The sequence below is a fragment of the Plecotus auritus genome (assembly GCF_963455305.1).
Source record: "Plecotus auritus genome assembly, chromosome: 9".
NCBI classification, from domain to species: Eukaryota; Metazoa; Chordata; class Mammalia; order Chiroptera; family Vespertilionidae; genus Plecotus; species Plecotus auritus.
This window is the reverse complement of record NC_137783.1, coordinates 59864143-59879453: the sequence shown is the minus strand read 5'-3', so window position 1 is coordinate 59879453 and position 15311 is coordinate 59864143. Positions and strand designations below refer to the sequence as shown.

The 15311-nt window shown below is 52.0% G+C and overlaps 1 protein-coding gene across 5 annotated transcripts in view; it reads right to left on the bottom strand.

Moving 5' to 3' along the window:
* The window catches only part of VSTM4 (V-set and transmembrane domain containing 4), a 105306-nt gene that overhangs the window by 17801 nt on the left and 72194 nt on the right, over positions 1-15311 (bottom strand). For all 5 annotated transcript variants that reach the window (XM_080640105.1, XM_080640100.1, XM_080640101.1 and 2 more), the window contains 2 exons: positions 12875-12981; positions 11526-11587 (listed from right to left, as the gene is read on the bottom strand). In XM_080640105.1, the coding sequence (XP_080496231.1) occupies positions 11526-11587; positions 12875-12981 (169 nt within the window). The remainder of the gene's footprint in view (positions 1-11525; positions 11588-12874; positions 12982-15311) is intronic.

Genomic DNA, 15311 nt, shown 5'->3' with positions numbered 1-15311 from the left:
CTGGCGCCCTGGGCCCCAGGGAGGCCTCGCGGCCAGGTGGGGAGGCCACACAGCCAAGTGGAGAGGCCTGTGCATCCGGGTGGAGAGGCCTTGTGGCCAGGTGGGGAGGCCTGAGCAGCCAGGTGGGGAGGCCTTGTGGCCAGGTGGGGAGGCCTGAGCAGCCAGGTGGGGAGGCCCTGTGGCCAGGTGGGGAGGCCTGAGCAGCCAGGTGGGGAGGCCCTGTGGCCAGGTGGGGAGGCCTGAGCAGCCAGGTGGGGAGGCCTGAGCAGCCAGGTGGGGCGGCCTTGTGGCCAGATGGGGAGGCCTGCACGGTCAGGTGGGGAGGCCTCATGGCCAGGTGGGAGGCTTGTGCGGCCAGGTGGGGAGGCCTGAGCAGCCAGGTGGAGAGGCCTGAGCAGCCAGGTGGGGAGGCCTGTGTGGCCAGGTGGGGAGGCCTGTGTGGCCAGAGGGGGAGGCCTGTGTGGCCAGGGGGGGAGGCCTGTGTGGCCAGGGGGGGAGGCCTGTGTGGTCAGGTGGGAAGTCCTGTGCAGCCAGGTGGGGAGGCCTGAGTGGCCAGGGTGAGAGGCCTGAGCAGCCAGGTGGGGACGCTCATGGGCTAGGTCTGCTGGACCTTGGGCCTGATTCACCTCTCTGCCACCTGTTCGCCTTCACCGGGCTCTGTGAGGCCCATGCTCCCGTCCCCACGACACTGTGCACACTACCTTCAGGGAGCTCAGTAAACACCTGGAGACTGAATGGGCGGCCAGATGCACAGTGGCCGGCGTGAGTAAGTGGTGCTGTATGGGGACACACGGCCGAGGCGGTCAGCCCAGAGTCACCCCCTCCTAGTACAAAGCCACCCAGCAGGCGGTTCCTCGTGGCACTTCTGGGGGAGGGTCCCTGTGGTCTCTGGGAGGGGTCCTAAGGACTGCTGAAGGTGGCATCAGTCTGAAGGACTGCCTGGAAGTAACAGCGTCGTGGCCTGTCATTAATAAAAGCAGAGCCTCCACCAGCCTCCAGTGGCCTCCGAGTGGCTGAGGAGCCCTCCGCCTGGTGGCTGTCTGTGGATGGGGTGGGGGGCAGGGTTGGGAGGGTGAGGGACTCACAGTAGCCTCATGCTGCCAGGAAATGCCAGCCTAGGTCAGGGCCAACAGCCCCTCATAGATGGTCCCACTTCCGCTTCAGGAGGCCTGGTCCCTTCTCCCTGACGGCTGCATCCCACTCATGGAAGGGCCCCCACTCTCTCCAATTGCAAGAAGCCCAGGAAACCAATGACTTCCGTTTCCCCACGCTCCTCCCTCCAGTCCACACGCATAGGGCCCATGACGCTGCGGCGTGCAGGGCGCCGAGGGAGCGGGAATGCGCATCTCTGTGAAACGGCACCAGCGTGGCACAGTGAAGCTTTGGTTTTTTTCCCAAGGCTTTTACTCAGGGTAATATATTGTACATGTGGTTGTGGGTTTCTTCTTTCTTTTTAATTTTAAAGCGAGATTATGAACATATTTTATGCAGGTTAATATATCCTTTTCATGCGCATCTAACTGAAACCAGTTCTATCGAGCAAATGAACGACAAGAGGGATTCTTGGGCTTATTATAAACATCCCTCATGAACCTGAGGCACGTGTCCTCTGGAACCATGTTGCTGGGATTTGGGTTATTACTGAAATCCTCCCAGAGCTCCCATGGTGCCGAGTGCCTCAAAGCCTTCTCTGCTCCCGCTCAGAGCAGCACGCCCTGTCCTGGCAGTGTGTTCTCGGCCGTGAGAACCGGCCCGGCGAAGGGGCTCCTTTCTGACTCGGGCCAGCACTGCGCAGGGCACGGGGCCTCAGCCCCGCTGACCACCGGATAGGAGGCTGGTTCTCAGGCAGGATCCCTCTCAAGGATCATGAAGTGCACACTTCTGTTCTGCCCACCCGCGTGCCCTGGTCTTGCGGTGGGTTTGCTGCAGACTTTAAACCCAACAGACAAGCAGGTCAGATTCTACCTGCAAAAGGCCCTGACCACTGGACAGGGCTGTCCAGCTGAAGCGGGGACAAACTCTCCAGAAAGGTTCTTATGATGACAGAGTCACAGTGCCTTTTAGAAGCAGATCTTCAGGTTTACATTTCTTTGTCGATTAAATAAGAAAAGCCCATGGCTCCCCGGGGCTGAACTCCCTTCTGACAAGGTCAGCAGGTCCTGTCTGGAGGCAGCCACAGCAACGTGTCTGCTCTTTGATGGTCCTCACATTTATATGGGGTCGTTTTGGCATGTTGGTGCAGATGTGAGTTCAGTAGATCTAGGGTGGGACCTACAACGTCTGGGTGACTCCCAGGCTGCTGGCCCATGGACCCCACGTGGAGCAGTGAAGAGTTAGAGCTCCAGTCTCAGACACCTGCCTGCAATCATCCGTTCATTTCATGCACACGCTGCAAATTCCAGGTTTTCTATTGGGGACACAGAAGTGAGGAAGACAGGTCCTTGGTGCCTTTAAAACTAGTGCTAATGAAAAAGGAACACGTGCATCAAAGGACACAATAAAGAGAGGGAAAAGCAATGAACAGAATGGTGAAAATACTCGCAAATTATGTATCTGATAAGAGATTAATATCCAAATATCCTATATAATAAAAGGCTAATATGCAAATGACTGAATGGTGGAATGACTAGTCACTATGATGCACACTGACCACCAGGGGGCAGACACTCAACGCAGGAGCTTCCCCTGATGGTCAGTGTGCTCTCACAGGGGGAGCACCACTCAGCCAGAAGCAGGGCTCACAGCTGGCAAGCACAGCAAAGGTGGTGGGAGCCTCTCCTGCCTCTTTGGCAATGCTAAGGATGTCTGACTGATGGCTTAGGCCCACTAAGCCATCAGTCAGACAACCCCCCAGGAATCCCGGACTGCGAGAGGGTTCAGGCCAGGCTAAGGGACAACCCCCAAGTACACGAATTTGGTGCACCGGGCCTCTAGTATATATATAAAGAACTCCTACAATTCAACAACAAAAAGAGCACTGCTGATCATCAAGGAAACAACCACCAAAACCACTGTGAGATGCCACCTCACAGCCATTCACGTGGCTGTTATCAAAAAGCTAAGTACTCAGTGTTGGAGAGGCTGTAGAAAAATCAGAACCTTATGCACCAACATTCCCTTGGTGGGAATGGAAACTAGTACAGCTGCTATCATATGATACTAGTACAGTATCATTTCATTTCCTCAAAACATTAAACACAGAATTACCATATGATTTCACTTCAGCAATTGCACTTCTAGGTATATATACAAAAGGTTTGAAAGCAAGGACTCAGAGAGGCTTGCACATCCGTATTCACAGCAGCATCCACTGACAGATGAATGGGTAAGCAGAATGAGGCATGGACACACAATGCAGTATCACTCCACTTTGGAAAGAAAGGAAATTCTGACACATGTTGTAACATGGATGATCCTTGACGACATTGGACCAAGTGAAATAAGCCAGTCACAGACAAACACTGAGTGAGGCCACTCGCGTGGGACACCTAGTGGAGCGGGTCAGAGCGAAGAAAGTGGAAGGGTGGTTTGCAGGCTGCGGAGGGGAGAGAGAGAGAGTTTGATGAGCACAGATTGGCATGATGAAAGATTTCTGGAGATTGTTTGCACAACAAAGTGAATGTACTACTGAGATGTTCACTTACAACAGGATGGTAAATCTTAGGCTACGTGTATTGCAGCACAATTAAAGAACAGTTCCTGTGTCTGTATTGCTAAGATGTCTACAGTGCACCTTGCCTGCACAGTGTAAGAAAGGTAGGGGTCACATGGTTTCCGCGAGGAGAAAGTCAAGTCAGGCAGGTGAACACGTCAAGGTGGAGGGGGAAGCGCTGAAATAGAGGTGAGGCCAGGTGCTGAGGGGCCCCAGGAGAGGCCCTGGCAGCAGGCAGACAGGGAGGTGGTGAGCATGTGAGCCAGCTGGGGCAGCAACAGGAGGAAAGGGTTGAGCCTGGGCACCCCAAAACGTAACAGGCAGGCTGGGTCTCCTGGGAACGGGGCTGAGGGAGGAGGCAGCTAGACCTGGGACAGGACAGCCGCTCCCCAAGGCAGGGTTGCAGGCGCAGCAGGCGGGGTGGTGAGGAGGTGCAATGTGCTAGGGCAAATGTGGGACATGTGGCAGCTCCCAGGGGAGTGTCCCACAACCAGTCAGAAAAACAGTTTGGAATTGGCTTGCAGACCCAGGTTGGAGAGAAAATGGGCTGCACAGGTTGCTGCTCTCAGGCAGTGTGTTCAAGGAGAAAGGAACCCGAGCTGCCAGCACTGGCGAGATGAAGAGCAGCAGCCTGCCCGCCTGGGAGTGGCCACCGGCCAGAGAAGAGCAGGTAGCTGGGCAATGGCAGAGGAGCCATGTTGCCTCCAGGGACAGGGCATCGGTGCATCCAGGAAGCAGAGAGAACAGATTAACTGAGACGTGTCATGAGGGCTGGTGGTGGGAAGGGCACTGGCCCACACAGCTATTAATTCTGACATCCGGGTGAACTTAGGTTTGTGGAAAAGTGGGCTGAGGGGCGGGAGGCCTCACAAAGAAGGTAGTAAGTGAACACATCTTGCAGGGGAGTTGCCAGCCCTGTGGGTGGGCAGGACAGAGGCCGTGGGGCCACTGGGAAGAGGACCTAGGCCGATGGGGTGCCAGGCAGAGCAGGAGAGAGGTGATGCAGGCCTGTGTGCCCCTGCCATCATAGCAAGCCACGCCTCATCCTGGAAGGAAAGGAGCCGCGAGAGTGTCCTAAGGGGGAATGACATGGACAGAGCAGGGATGCAGGAGGCCCCTGGGAAACACGTGGGACCACAGCCCAGGACGTTCCCGACGTTTTGTCTCTGTCTTTGCTCACAAGAATCACCTTCTCCTGCAGCAGGAACACGGCCTCCCTGCACCCAGGGCTGCGGGCGCCAGGATGCCCTCCCTGCACCTAGGGCTGCGGGTGCCAGGACGCCCTCCCTGCACCCAGGGCTGCGGGTGCCAGGATGCCAGAGCAGGCAAAGCCACCTCGGTGAGGAGGGCAGAAAAGTGCCTTTAGCCCAGAGGTGACAGCTCTCCCCTTTCCGTCAGCTTTGGTGTCTGACCCGCCTCTGGAAGTGATCTGTCCTTGGCTCCTGGCTGTTGGAAGCTGAGGTCTGCCTCCCCTTCCCACACTGCCTCCTCTCCCCTGGGGTCTCTCCCTCAGCCTGGCCCATGCAAGCGAATGAAGCAGGGGCTGGACTTTCTAGGCTCTCTCCCAGACCAGGAGGCAGGGACAGCCTTTCCTGACAGATGGGAATCAGTGGGAATCAGCACCAAGGGTGCTGGGAGCTCTAGTGCGGGGACACCCACCAAGGGAAGGAAAGGGGTCCCCAGGAGGCTTCCAGGGGTCTCCGAAGTGCCCCTCCCACCCGATTAAAGGAACACTACACGTTTGAATTTTGTGGAAGTGCTCCCTGGCCCTGGAGGATGAAGAACACGGGCACTGGAATGAGAACTCCCTGTTGCACAGGTGCAGACAAGCTGAGTGCGTCAGACCAGCTGACCGGTGGAAAGAGCCTGCGCAGCCAGCGGGCCTCAGCACCTGCTGGCCAACTGTGGAAACAGGTGCTTGTGTTTGGCTGTTTTGTTAAAAATGTGGAGGGCAGTTCCCATACCTTGATTATAAAATGTTTAAAATGCCTTTCTTGCCTCTTTTTTCTTCTTGAGTCCTCTCATGTTTTTTAAACTTCCAGCCACAGTCAGTCTCTGATGCATATACTTCCCACCAACACCACGCTGCCTTGGACCTTACGCAGCGCTGCCACTTGCTAGTGCTTTGCGGGTGACACACAAGGGCCCAGCTCCTCGAGTTTGCCTGGACATGGGGGGTCCACCAAGAGCTGACGTGCACACTTGAGATGAGAAATGGGGCCATAAAGGCCCTGGCAGAGGAACTGGCACACAGTAGGTGCTCAGTAAACGGAGGTTCTCCCTTCTGGTCAATGGGTCCATGAAGGCAGTGGGCAGGTTGGTCTCTCCTCTCAGGTGAGCCTGTGTCACCATCAAGCCAGGCAAAAGGGCTGTTGGGCTCAGAGGCCTGGCCGCTCCAGGAAGCACTGCTTTTTCTGTGATTTTTCATTTGTGGAAAAATGAAAAATCACAGAATTAAACGCCTAAACTGACACCAAAGGCCCCCAAAAATATGCCTCCAAGCTATTTTCTGAATTACCCACCAAAGCCCGCGTGAGTCCAATAACTATTGACTTTAGCCTCAGTGGCATCAAGCCTTATTGATCTGAGAGGTAAATATTGATCAGTGTGAGCCGGGTCAATGCTGCTTCCTGGGAAAATAAATCTTAGTTTAACTAAAACCTGCAGGCGAGGCCTGGACCACTGCTCAGACAGAGGCATCTCCGGTCAGTGCCTCCCGACTGTGCTCTGTAATAACTGTAAACTAGTTTCCAAATTCACTTGTTTCTTGTTGGTAAAGAAAATGTTAAGTCTTTTCATATCTTAAATGATCAGGGGACAGTTTGGAATTTAAAACACTATTATTGGGAGCACTTCCATAAAACAAAGACTCTTTCTGAAATGCAATAGAACTGCCCAGGACTTATTTCCCGTGAAAAATCTCCAAAAAACACACAAACAAAAAAGTCAACAAGGAAACCTGTGGTTAGGACCAGCGCCAGCTCTGAAAATGCTGTGGAGGCCACTGTTTAAAAGTGGCCAGAACTGCTGAGGCATCATCCCGTGCCCAACAGGCAGGTGTACAGCTGGTTTTTATTTAACGGATCAATGAATGGTGAGGACCACCTGACCAACAGGAAGTGATCCATCCAAGACTGAGGACACCGCAAAGGGTGGTCCAGGAGGCAGCACTGTGGCCCCGGAGAGGGAGTCCTGCCCTGTGAGATGTAGGAACTCACTTTTCTTAAACAGTGTGTCCTCACACGCAAATCCAGGGTGGGAGCAGGGCTCACCGTGAGGGTTAAATATGATGCCATGCAAAAAGCACTCTTTTGGACAAACCCCCAGGTATGGCGACAGAACATCAATAAGTAGCTGCTTCTGTTATTACCGTGGGTAAGAGCTGGATAGAAACAGCCGGTCCTTAAGCTACTTAGAGAGGATGGAAGGTGGAGACGTTACAAGGCACAGTCACTCTTGAGGTTGAAAAAATATCTGAATTAAGAATGAAAGAGCTGAAAGATACACGCATGCCCACACTGACCTGCAGTGGCCTGCGCAGTTGAGAGGAGGGTGAGCTCAGCCTGTCCATCTCGGGGAGACTGCATCTCAGGGTGGGACGCGGGGTACTCGCAGGCAGAGGGAGGAGCTGGCACAAGGAAAGGTGTTCAGCTCGGCCCCGAAGGCCGACTGCATGACCGAGATCTGCTAGAATCGGCGAAACCTCTGCCGCTGCACTCAGGGATGAGTGTGGTCAACAGAGCAGAACTGGTGAAGGATTTTTGATGTGAACCAAATGGACTCACACTGTCTGAGCCCACAATTCACTGCGGGCCAAAAGGCTGCCTTTGGAAAACAGGTGAGCCAGCTTCTCCAACAGAAGGGGGGACCGTGGCCCAGAGCGGCAAGGGTGGGGCAAGGCTGAGCCACTGAGGACATCAGCCTAGCACAGAGACCCAGACTCCACTCAGAGGCAAACCCTCCAAGGAGCTGGTTCACACTTTACGTTCCGGTTCAGAAGGACCCAGGTTCAAGTCTGCCTGCCACACACAGCTGCTGACTTTCCGTAAGTCACCCACCTCTCACTGTCCCCACGGGCAAAAGCGGAAGGCAGGACTGACTGCACAGAGCTGGCGTCAGCATCACTGACACTCCCACCTGCTGACCACTGCGCTGGGCATGGGCACCAGCCCCAGCCACAGGCATGCTCCCTGCCTTGCCAGACTTTGCATTCTGGTAGGATAGAGGCAATGAACAGGTAAATGTACGTTTGTGAGGGCTCCTCTGACGGGGCGAGCCATCAGCGGTGGCGTGTTTTATGCAGGACCTCCAAAAGCTTCTGCACTGAGGTGTGTGTGAATAGAGACACGAGGGGGTGAGTGATAAGCCACAGGCGGAGGGTGGGAAGGAAGAGTGGACAGCGGCTGCAAAGGCCCTTGCAGACCTTTTGGGTGTTTAAGGACTAGCAGGGAGGCCAGTGTGGCCGGAGGAGAAGCGGGGAGGAAGAGGTAGTAAAAATTACGTCTGAGAGGTAACGGGGTCTAGACCGCGTAGAGCCGTGCTGTCTGACAGACACGGCAGCCTCCAGCCACATGTGGCTCCTCCGCACCTGAAACGTGGCTCTGCCCTGAGGTGCAGCACGTGGAACACGCACACTGGATTCTGAAGATTTAGTAGAACAAAAGCCTGTCAAATGTTTCATTAGTAACTTTATATTGATTATATGTTTGAGTGATAATATTTTTGAGATATTGGGTTAAATAAGCCATTTTATTAAAATTGGTTTCACCTGTTTCTTTTCACGTCCTTACTCTCACCACTAGAACAAGTGAATTACATATGTGGTTTACATGACATAGGGGTTGTAGGTCAGGTAGCAGTTGGGCGTTTATCTTGAGCAGTATGTGATGTAAATGGGTATGCACATAACACCTTAGCATGCTCCCAGAGCATAGTGGGAAAGTTTATGAACTAGATTTCCCTCGAGACAAATTGCTCAAATGTAAAGGCAAATGGAGATGAGGGGGAAGACACTGAACTCCAGAAAGTAAAGGCTAAGTTTAAAGTTGTTTACAATGTAGTGCTAAGACCAATGAAACTAGCAAGCAAAGATTATTGAAATCTAAAACAAAGTAAAATAAAAAAGAATCTGACAAACAGATACAACTGGATCGTTCCTAAATTCCAAATGGCTCAGAGAAAAGCAGGCATAGAAAATGCAAGTATTTCGTGTTAGCCATCCTGGTGGACTGAACTGCTCCATGCCTTTCACCTGCGTCGCCATGACGCCAGTGAGGCAAAATCATTTTCACGAGCTTATGCTATTTGTACCTCTTCTTTATGACATGCACGTTTCAGACTCTCCCCGTGTTTTGTGAAGCTGTCACTTCTTTTTGCTTCATTGGTGTCATGTACTCTAGACATTCCTTTGTCAGATGTACGGAGGACAGATACGCCCGCCCAGTCTCTGGCCCAGGGGTCCTCAAGCTTTTTAAACAGGGGGCCAGTTCACTGTCCCTCAGACTGTTGGAGGGATGGACTATAGTTTTAAAAAAAAACAAACTAAGAACAAATTCCTATGTGCACTGCGGGCCCGGGACGAGTCGGCTGCTAAGCAGGACAGGCAGTGGAACCCGGTGGGCCAGATAAATGTCCTCGGCGGGCCGCATGTGGCCCACGGGCCATAGTTTGAGGACGCCTGCTCTGGCCTGTCTTTTCATTCTTGTATTCACAACTTTAATCAGAATAGGCCTTCTAAATTCCAACATAATCCAAATGTTCCCATCTTTTCTTTTATGTCTTGTTTAACAAACCTTTGCCTACCCCGATGTTCGGGAGATATGCTATTTTTAGGAAGCTCTATTTTTTTTTTATATATATTTTATTGATATTTCACAGAGAGGAAGGGAGAGGGATAGAGAGCTAGAAACATCGATGAGAGAGAAACATCGATCAGCTGCCTCCTGCACACCTCCCACTGGGGATGTGCCCACAACCAAGGTACATGCCCTTGACCGGAATCGAACCCGGGACCTTTCAGTCCGCAGGCCAATGCTCTATCCACTGAGCCAAACCGGTTTCGGCAGGAAGCTCTATTTTTCCTTTTTTCCTTCAGTCTCTGCTCCTTCTCTAGTGTGTGGTGTGAGGTAGGGGCTCTGGATCTCTGTGGTTTAGATGGTCCAAGAGGCCCATTACCTCACACCACACTGTGAGGCCACTTCTGTAATAAAGCAAGTGAGGACAAACATGTAGATCGGTTTGGAGTTCTTGATTCTGTTCCATTGGTCTATTTGTCTACCTTTGAGCTATCACCATACTAAATTACTGTGCTTTAATGTAAATCTTTGGAGTTGGTATTAACTTCTATGTCCTTTTCCTTCAAGAATAGCTTGTCCCTTGGCAGCTCATACACATTTCAGAATAGCTTTGCCAGTTTCTCTCCCTCTCTCTCCTGCACAATCGATGAACAATAATAAGCAACAGTATGATTAGAAACGAAGACCATTAAATACCCAACACCAACACTGATATAAAGAAATTAGTGAGTAAATAGATGAGGGAAGGGGTTCATCTGCTCCTTTCAAAAGAATTTCAAATAGTAAATGCGGACAGATTGAGGAAAATAGCAAATCACCATTAACACACCATAGCAACATCCACCGATGAAATCTAAAGGTAGTGGGCCAAGTTTAAGGCACAACAGAGTATCTGCATAGCCTTGACGGATCTCCCCTAAAATATTTACTTATTTTTTTTTTAATTTTTATTGATTGATTGATTTTAGAGAGAGAGAAAAAGAGTGAGAGAAACATCGATTTATTGTCCCACTTATTTATGCATTCATTGGTTGCTTCTTGTATGTGCCCTGACCAGGGACTGAACCCACAACCTTGCACATCAGGACCTGAACTACCCAGACAGGACAGAATATTAACTACTGTGGTGGTTTTGACAGGTCTACAAATTCTTTGTGGCTGCTTCCTCAGGAGACGGAGCTTAACTCCCCTCCCTTGAGTGTGAACTGGACCGAGAGTGGATTCTAACAGACCATGGAACAGGAAAACAGTAACTTGACACTGAAGAGGCCTGCAGACAGCACCATAAGCAGGTGACAAAGAGTCATCCCCCGTGAGTAAGATGCAGTGACATCATGCTCCTCTGGGCTATTCTTCCCCAAATCTACAACCCATTCCAGTGATCAGAGGAGCTCAGAGAAACACAAATCAAGGGACATTCTGAGCAGCATTAACTGGCTACTGCTCTTCAGAACTCTGGAGGCCATGGGCGGACAGGAGCATGGTGACCGAGTGCAGTGCCTCTCGGGCTCGGGTCCTGGGAGACAGCGATGAGGCACTGCTGGCCTCGGTCAGATCTGAGGTGGTTGACGGCGATGAGCTGGGGGAGTGCCTAGCTCAGAGGACGCCCTGCAGCTGTGGAGGATGCTCCCACAGGAGAGCAAGTGGGGCTGGGGGAAAGGACACGGCACTAGCTCACCTCTGTAATCTAAAATTATTTCAAAACATAAGCTACACCATCTTTTAAGTTCTTCACTGTGGTTACGGGTACATTTACACAAGCAGGTCCACTTCCTAAGAGGGTGACTTTTGTCTTCTCTCTGAGAAAAGCAGCACTTATGGTAAGAACTGCACTTGGATTGCAGAGAAGCTGTGAGGGGACTAGGCAGGTAGGAGAGCGGCGCCAGGGCTGGTAAGCAGGCACAGCGCCCCCGCCTGGGCATAGCACCCCCACCTGGGCACAGCAACCACACCCGGGCACAGCGCCCCCGCCCAGGCACAGCACCAGGACTCACCACAGGCTTCAGGTCAACAAGGGACCACTGGGCCTGAAGTATGTGCAAGGCTTGGGGACAAGGAGCCAGCACTGAGTCACTCACCAGGGCATCTCTCCTTTGTGGTTTCAGCAGCTTCAGCTTGTGGGGCGTGGCGGCGGTGGGAGCTGTGGGAGTAAGTCAGCGTTCAGCTTGTGATTCCTCCCGGGCTCTGCACACCCACATACCAGGAGCATCACAGATGCCCTCTGTGGACTCCTGGACTCCTCCCACCTCTGTGGAGAACTCTGAGTTGGGATTGGGGTACCAGGGTGTGGCCCTTTTAGGCTTTGGACATGTCCATCTCTCCCCTCATCCGGTCCTGTACACTGCCTCTACAGAGAGGTCAGGTGGTCAGGTGAGAAAGAGGAGGGGCAGGCCAAGGCTGCGCTGGTACCGGCCCTGCGGGCCTAGCTGCACACTAACGCTGACAGCAGCTCTCACTGGTCACCAGGGAGGGTGCAAACTGAGAAAGAAACTGAGGCTTTCCCCAAGGTCATGTAACTAGTTTATGGATGATTTGAGGCTTGACCTTGGCCTTGAAAGTCAGACATGCCTCACTTCAAAGCCAGGCTCTACTACGTGGCTCTCGGGTCACTTCCACCTTTCCTCAGGGAGGGCACCCTCTGCGCTGACTAAATGGGACATGCAGCAGCTCACTGTCGCCGAGGCAGGGCTCTCTGCCCCCTCCCCCATCTCACTCCTTATGCCTCGCAGGTGCCATGCCCCTCGGCCTCCCCGCTTCCTGGTGATGGCTCAGCACCAGCCCAGGGCTCCGAGTGTCCCTAGAGAACACCCTGGGAGCCCAACTGAGTGACAAAATGCATCTTGCCTCGTTTTTAAATTGTTCACCGGGCAATCCTAGACCTTCCAACTACATTTCCAATTCCTTGAAGTATGAACTTCTCTTGAATTGGCCAGTTATTTTCTCTCCTCCAGAAATACCCATCCTCCTCATTTATGTTCCTCTAAGTCGCAAATGGAATCAAAGAATAACCTTCCTTTTATTCTCAGAACAAACCCAAAATAAGTTACCTACCTGGCTTACGTCTTTCAAACAATCAAAGGGCCTCTTTCCCTTGAGTGAACCAAGAAGATGTGACCCCCCCTTGCCCCTCCCCACTGTGTGCAGATCAGGCTGGTAGTTGAAAGTGAAATCCACTGTGGAGTCAGTCTGTGGATGTTAACCTCCACCCTCCCAGCTAAAGCTATGCTGGCCCAATGGACCTCCCCACCCCACCCCAGGGATGGGGCTCGGTTGTGACCAGAATCTCGGTGGGGTTCTCTGGACCGTATGATCACAGATGTCATGTCCTCCACCATCGCCTCTCCCTGTCCTGACGCCACGTCACACGCCTGGCCCACTGCCGGACCAGCCACGGTGCTTTCTGGTGGGAAGGCACACCGCTGCCTACCTTTGGCAGGGACTTCGGGAGGAACATCAGCCTTCTCCTTCCGCCTCTTGCCCTTCTTGGGCTGCAAGGGGGCCAAGCTGGTCACGCTGGTGACGGTCTCCCCTGAGCTGCAGAAGAAAAGGGTCCTGGTGAAGGCAAGGCAGTCTGTTCCAGGGAAAGGAAGGAAGCAATAGTGCCCAGGCTCCCTGTGTACCCCGTCCTTACACTGAACTGGGCCCGGCTCTGCTCATCTCCAGGGATGTCTGCAGGTCTGCCCTGACCCTGGGTCGAGATGGGACAATGAGGTGAGCTAGTTAGTGACAATGTGTTGTTCAAAGTTCAAAAGTCCCTGTAGACACCAGGGCCAGCTTGTCGACACTGCCTGGGTGTGTATAGCTGTATAGTTTACACCTGGTTCCACTGGCTGCACAGCCTGGCTTGGCTACATCACCAGCAGGGTATGAAGATATCCCTGGAAACTTCTGCTTGAGCTCCCCTGATGCCCTGCTCATAGCTGTGTGGTTCACAAGCTCAAACCCCAGCAGATCCTGTGCACGTGAGCAGGACCCTGGGAATGGCCCTGGGAGTCCCGAGGGGCCCATCACTGTCCGTGCTCGCTCCTGCTGCCGCTACCCTACCTTCAGGAGGCTAAGTGAGGTCACCCGAGTGCTGTCTTCAATCACGAAGTGTCAGCTCCTTTCCAGGATCACCCAAAGTGAAGGGGCTGATGAGCTGCTAACATCGTCACTCAGGGAAAGGCACTTGCATCCATCATCTTAATTTTCTATGTAAGAAAGGCAAGATGACGGATGCTAAGTGCCTTGCCCTGAGTGACAATGTTAGTGAGCAGCCAACTAAAAGCTGCAAACAGACTGTCCTGATGTGAAATCTGTTCCTGATGCTACACGTGGGGTGGAGTCCACGTGTTTTCTGGGATGGCCTTCAGTCTTATTTCAAATGCATCCTATTGGCTCTAGCCACCCCAAGGGCAGCCCCTCTCAGAAGCTCTGGTCTTTGGTCGCATTGCCCAGCCAGGGAGGCACAGTTAATATGACAGGCACTCTTCCTAACACATAAAGAATTTCTAGAAACCCGTAAGAATATGGCCGACTGCTAATAATCAGAATGAATGAAGGTGGTAAATAGTTTCATAGGTAAGAGGAAATGCTCTTACATGAAAACATGCTAAAACTCATGAAAGGGCCTGGCCAGCATGGCTCAGTGGTTGAGCATCGACCTATGGACCAGGAAGTCACCATTCCATTCCTGGTCAGGGCACATGCCCATGTTGTGGGCTCTACCCCAGTGTGGGGTGTGCAAGAGGCAGCCAATCAATGATTCTCTCACATCACTGATGTTTCAATCTCTCTCTCTCCCTTCCTCTCTGAAACCAATAAAAACATATTTTTAAAAAATAAAAATAAAACTCATGAAAGGAACCCAAATGAAAATGTAGTGCACTCCCTTGCTCCACATATCAGAATAGCAATCATCAAATTTAAGGTAAAGCAGTTTTTGGCAGGGTGTAGGAGTCAGGCGCTCAGAAGCACAGCTAGTGCAAATGAAACCCTTCCTGGTGGGAAACACTTGCAAGTCAGAATAACGTGGACTCTCGGGGTTACAGAAGCTTCTACTTTTTTTTTTTTTTTTAAGTATATGGGGATCGAGCCCGCAACCTGGGCATGTGCTCGGGACCCGTCAGTCTGCAGGCCGATGTTCTGTCTGCTGAGCCAAACCGGCTAGGGCAAGGCTTCTACTTTTTGACCTGGCAATTTCACCTCCAGGAATTTATTCTATGGCTATTTTTGCACATGTATGAAAATGTATGTATGAGGCATTACAGTCCCGTTGGTAACAGCAGCAGACTGAAAACAACCCAACTATCCCTCAGCAAGGAAACATGGAGACTCCACAAATGCACAGCTGGAGTCCCTTGCAGCTGTAGGAGGAATGAAGACTCCATAGTGTAGTGATAAGAAAAGATACACTGTTAAGTGAAAAAACCTAGGTGCTGGAAAATGTGTAAAATGTGATAATTTTTTAATAAAAACAGGGGACAATAAGAATATATATATTAGTATTTCCATATACATGCATAAAGAAATTCTGAAAGTATTCATATGAATTTAAAAATAGTGGTTCCTTAGAATGGGATGCTGAGGAATAAACAGAAGCAGGATAGGGAGAGGAATCACTATATATCTATCTAATAATAGGATAATATGCAAATTGGTTGGGACGCTGTCACATAACAACAGATCAGCAGGCTGCTTCCCCGTCCCCTGTGCCAGCCCAGAGACATGAGACTCATGTACCAGCCCCCAGCAATGGGCCAAAGACATGAGGCTCGCGTCCCCGCTCCCTGTGCCAGCCTGGAGACATGAGGCTCGCATCCTTGCCCCCCTGGGCTGGCCCGGGGGTCCACAGGTGCATGGAGAGGCCCCTCCACTGAAGGCTT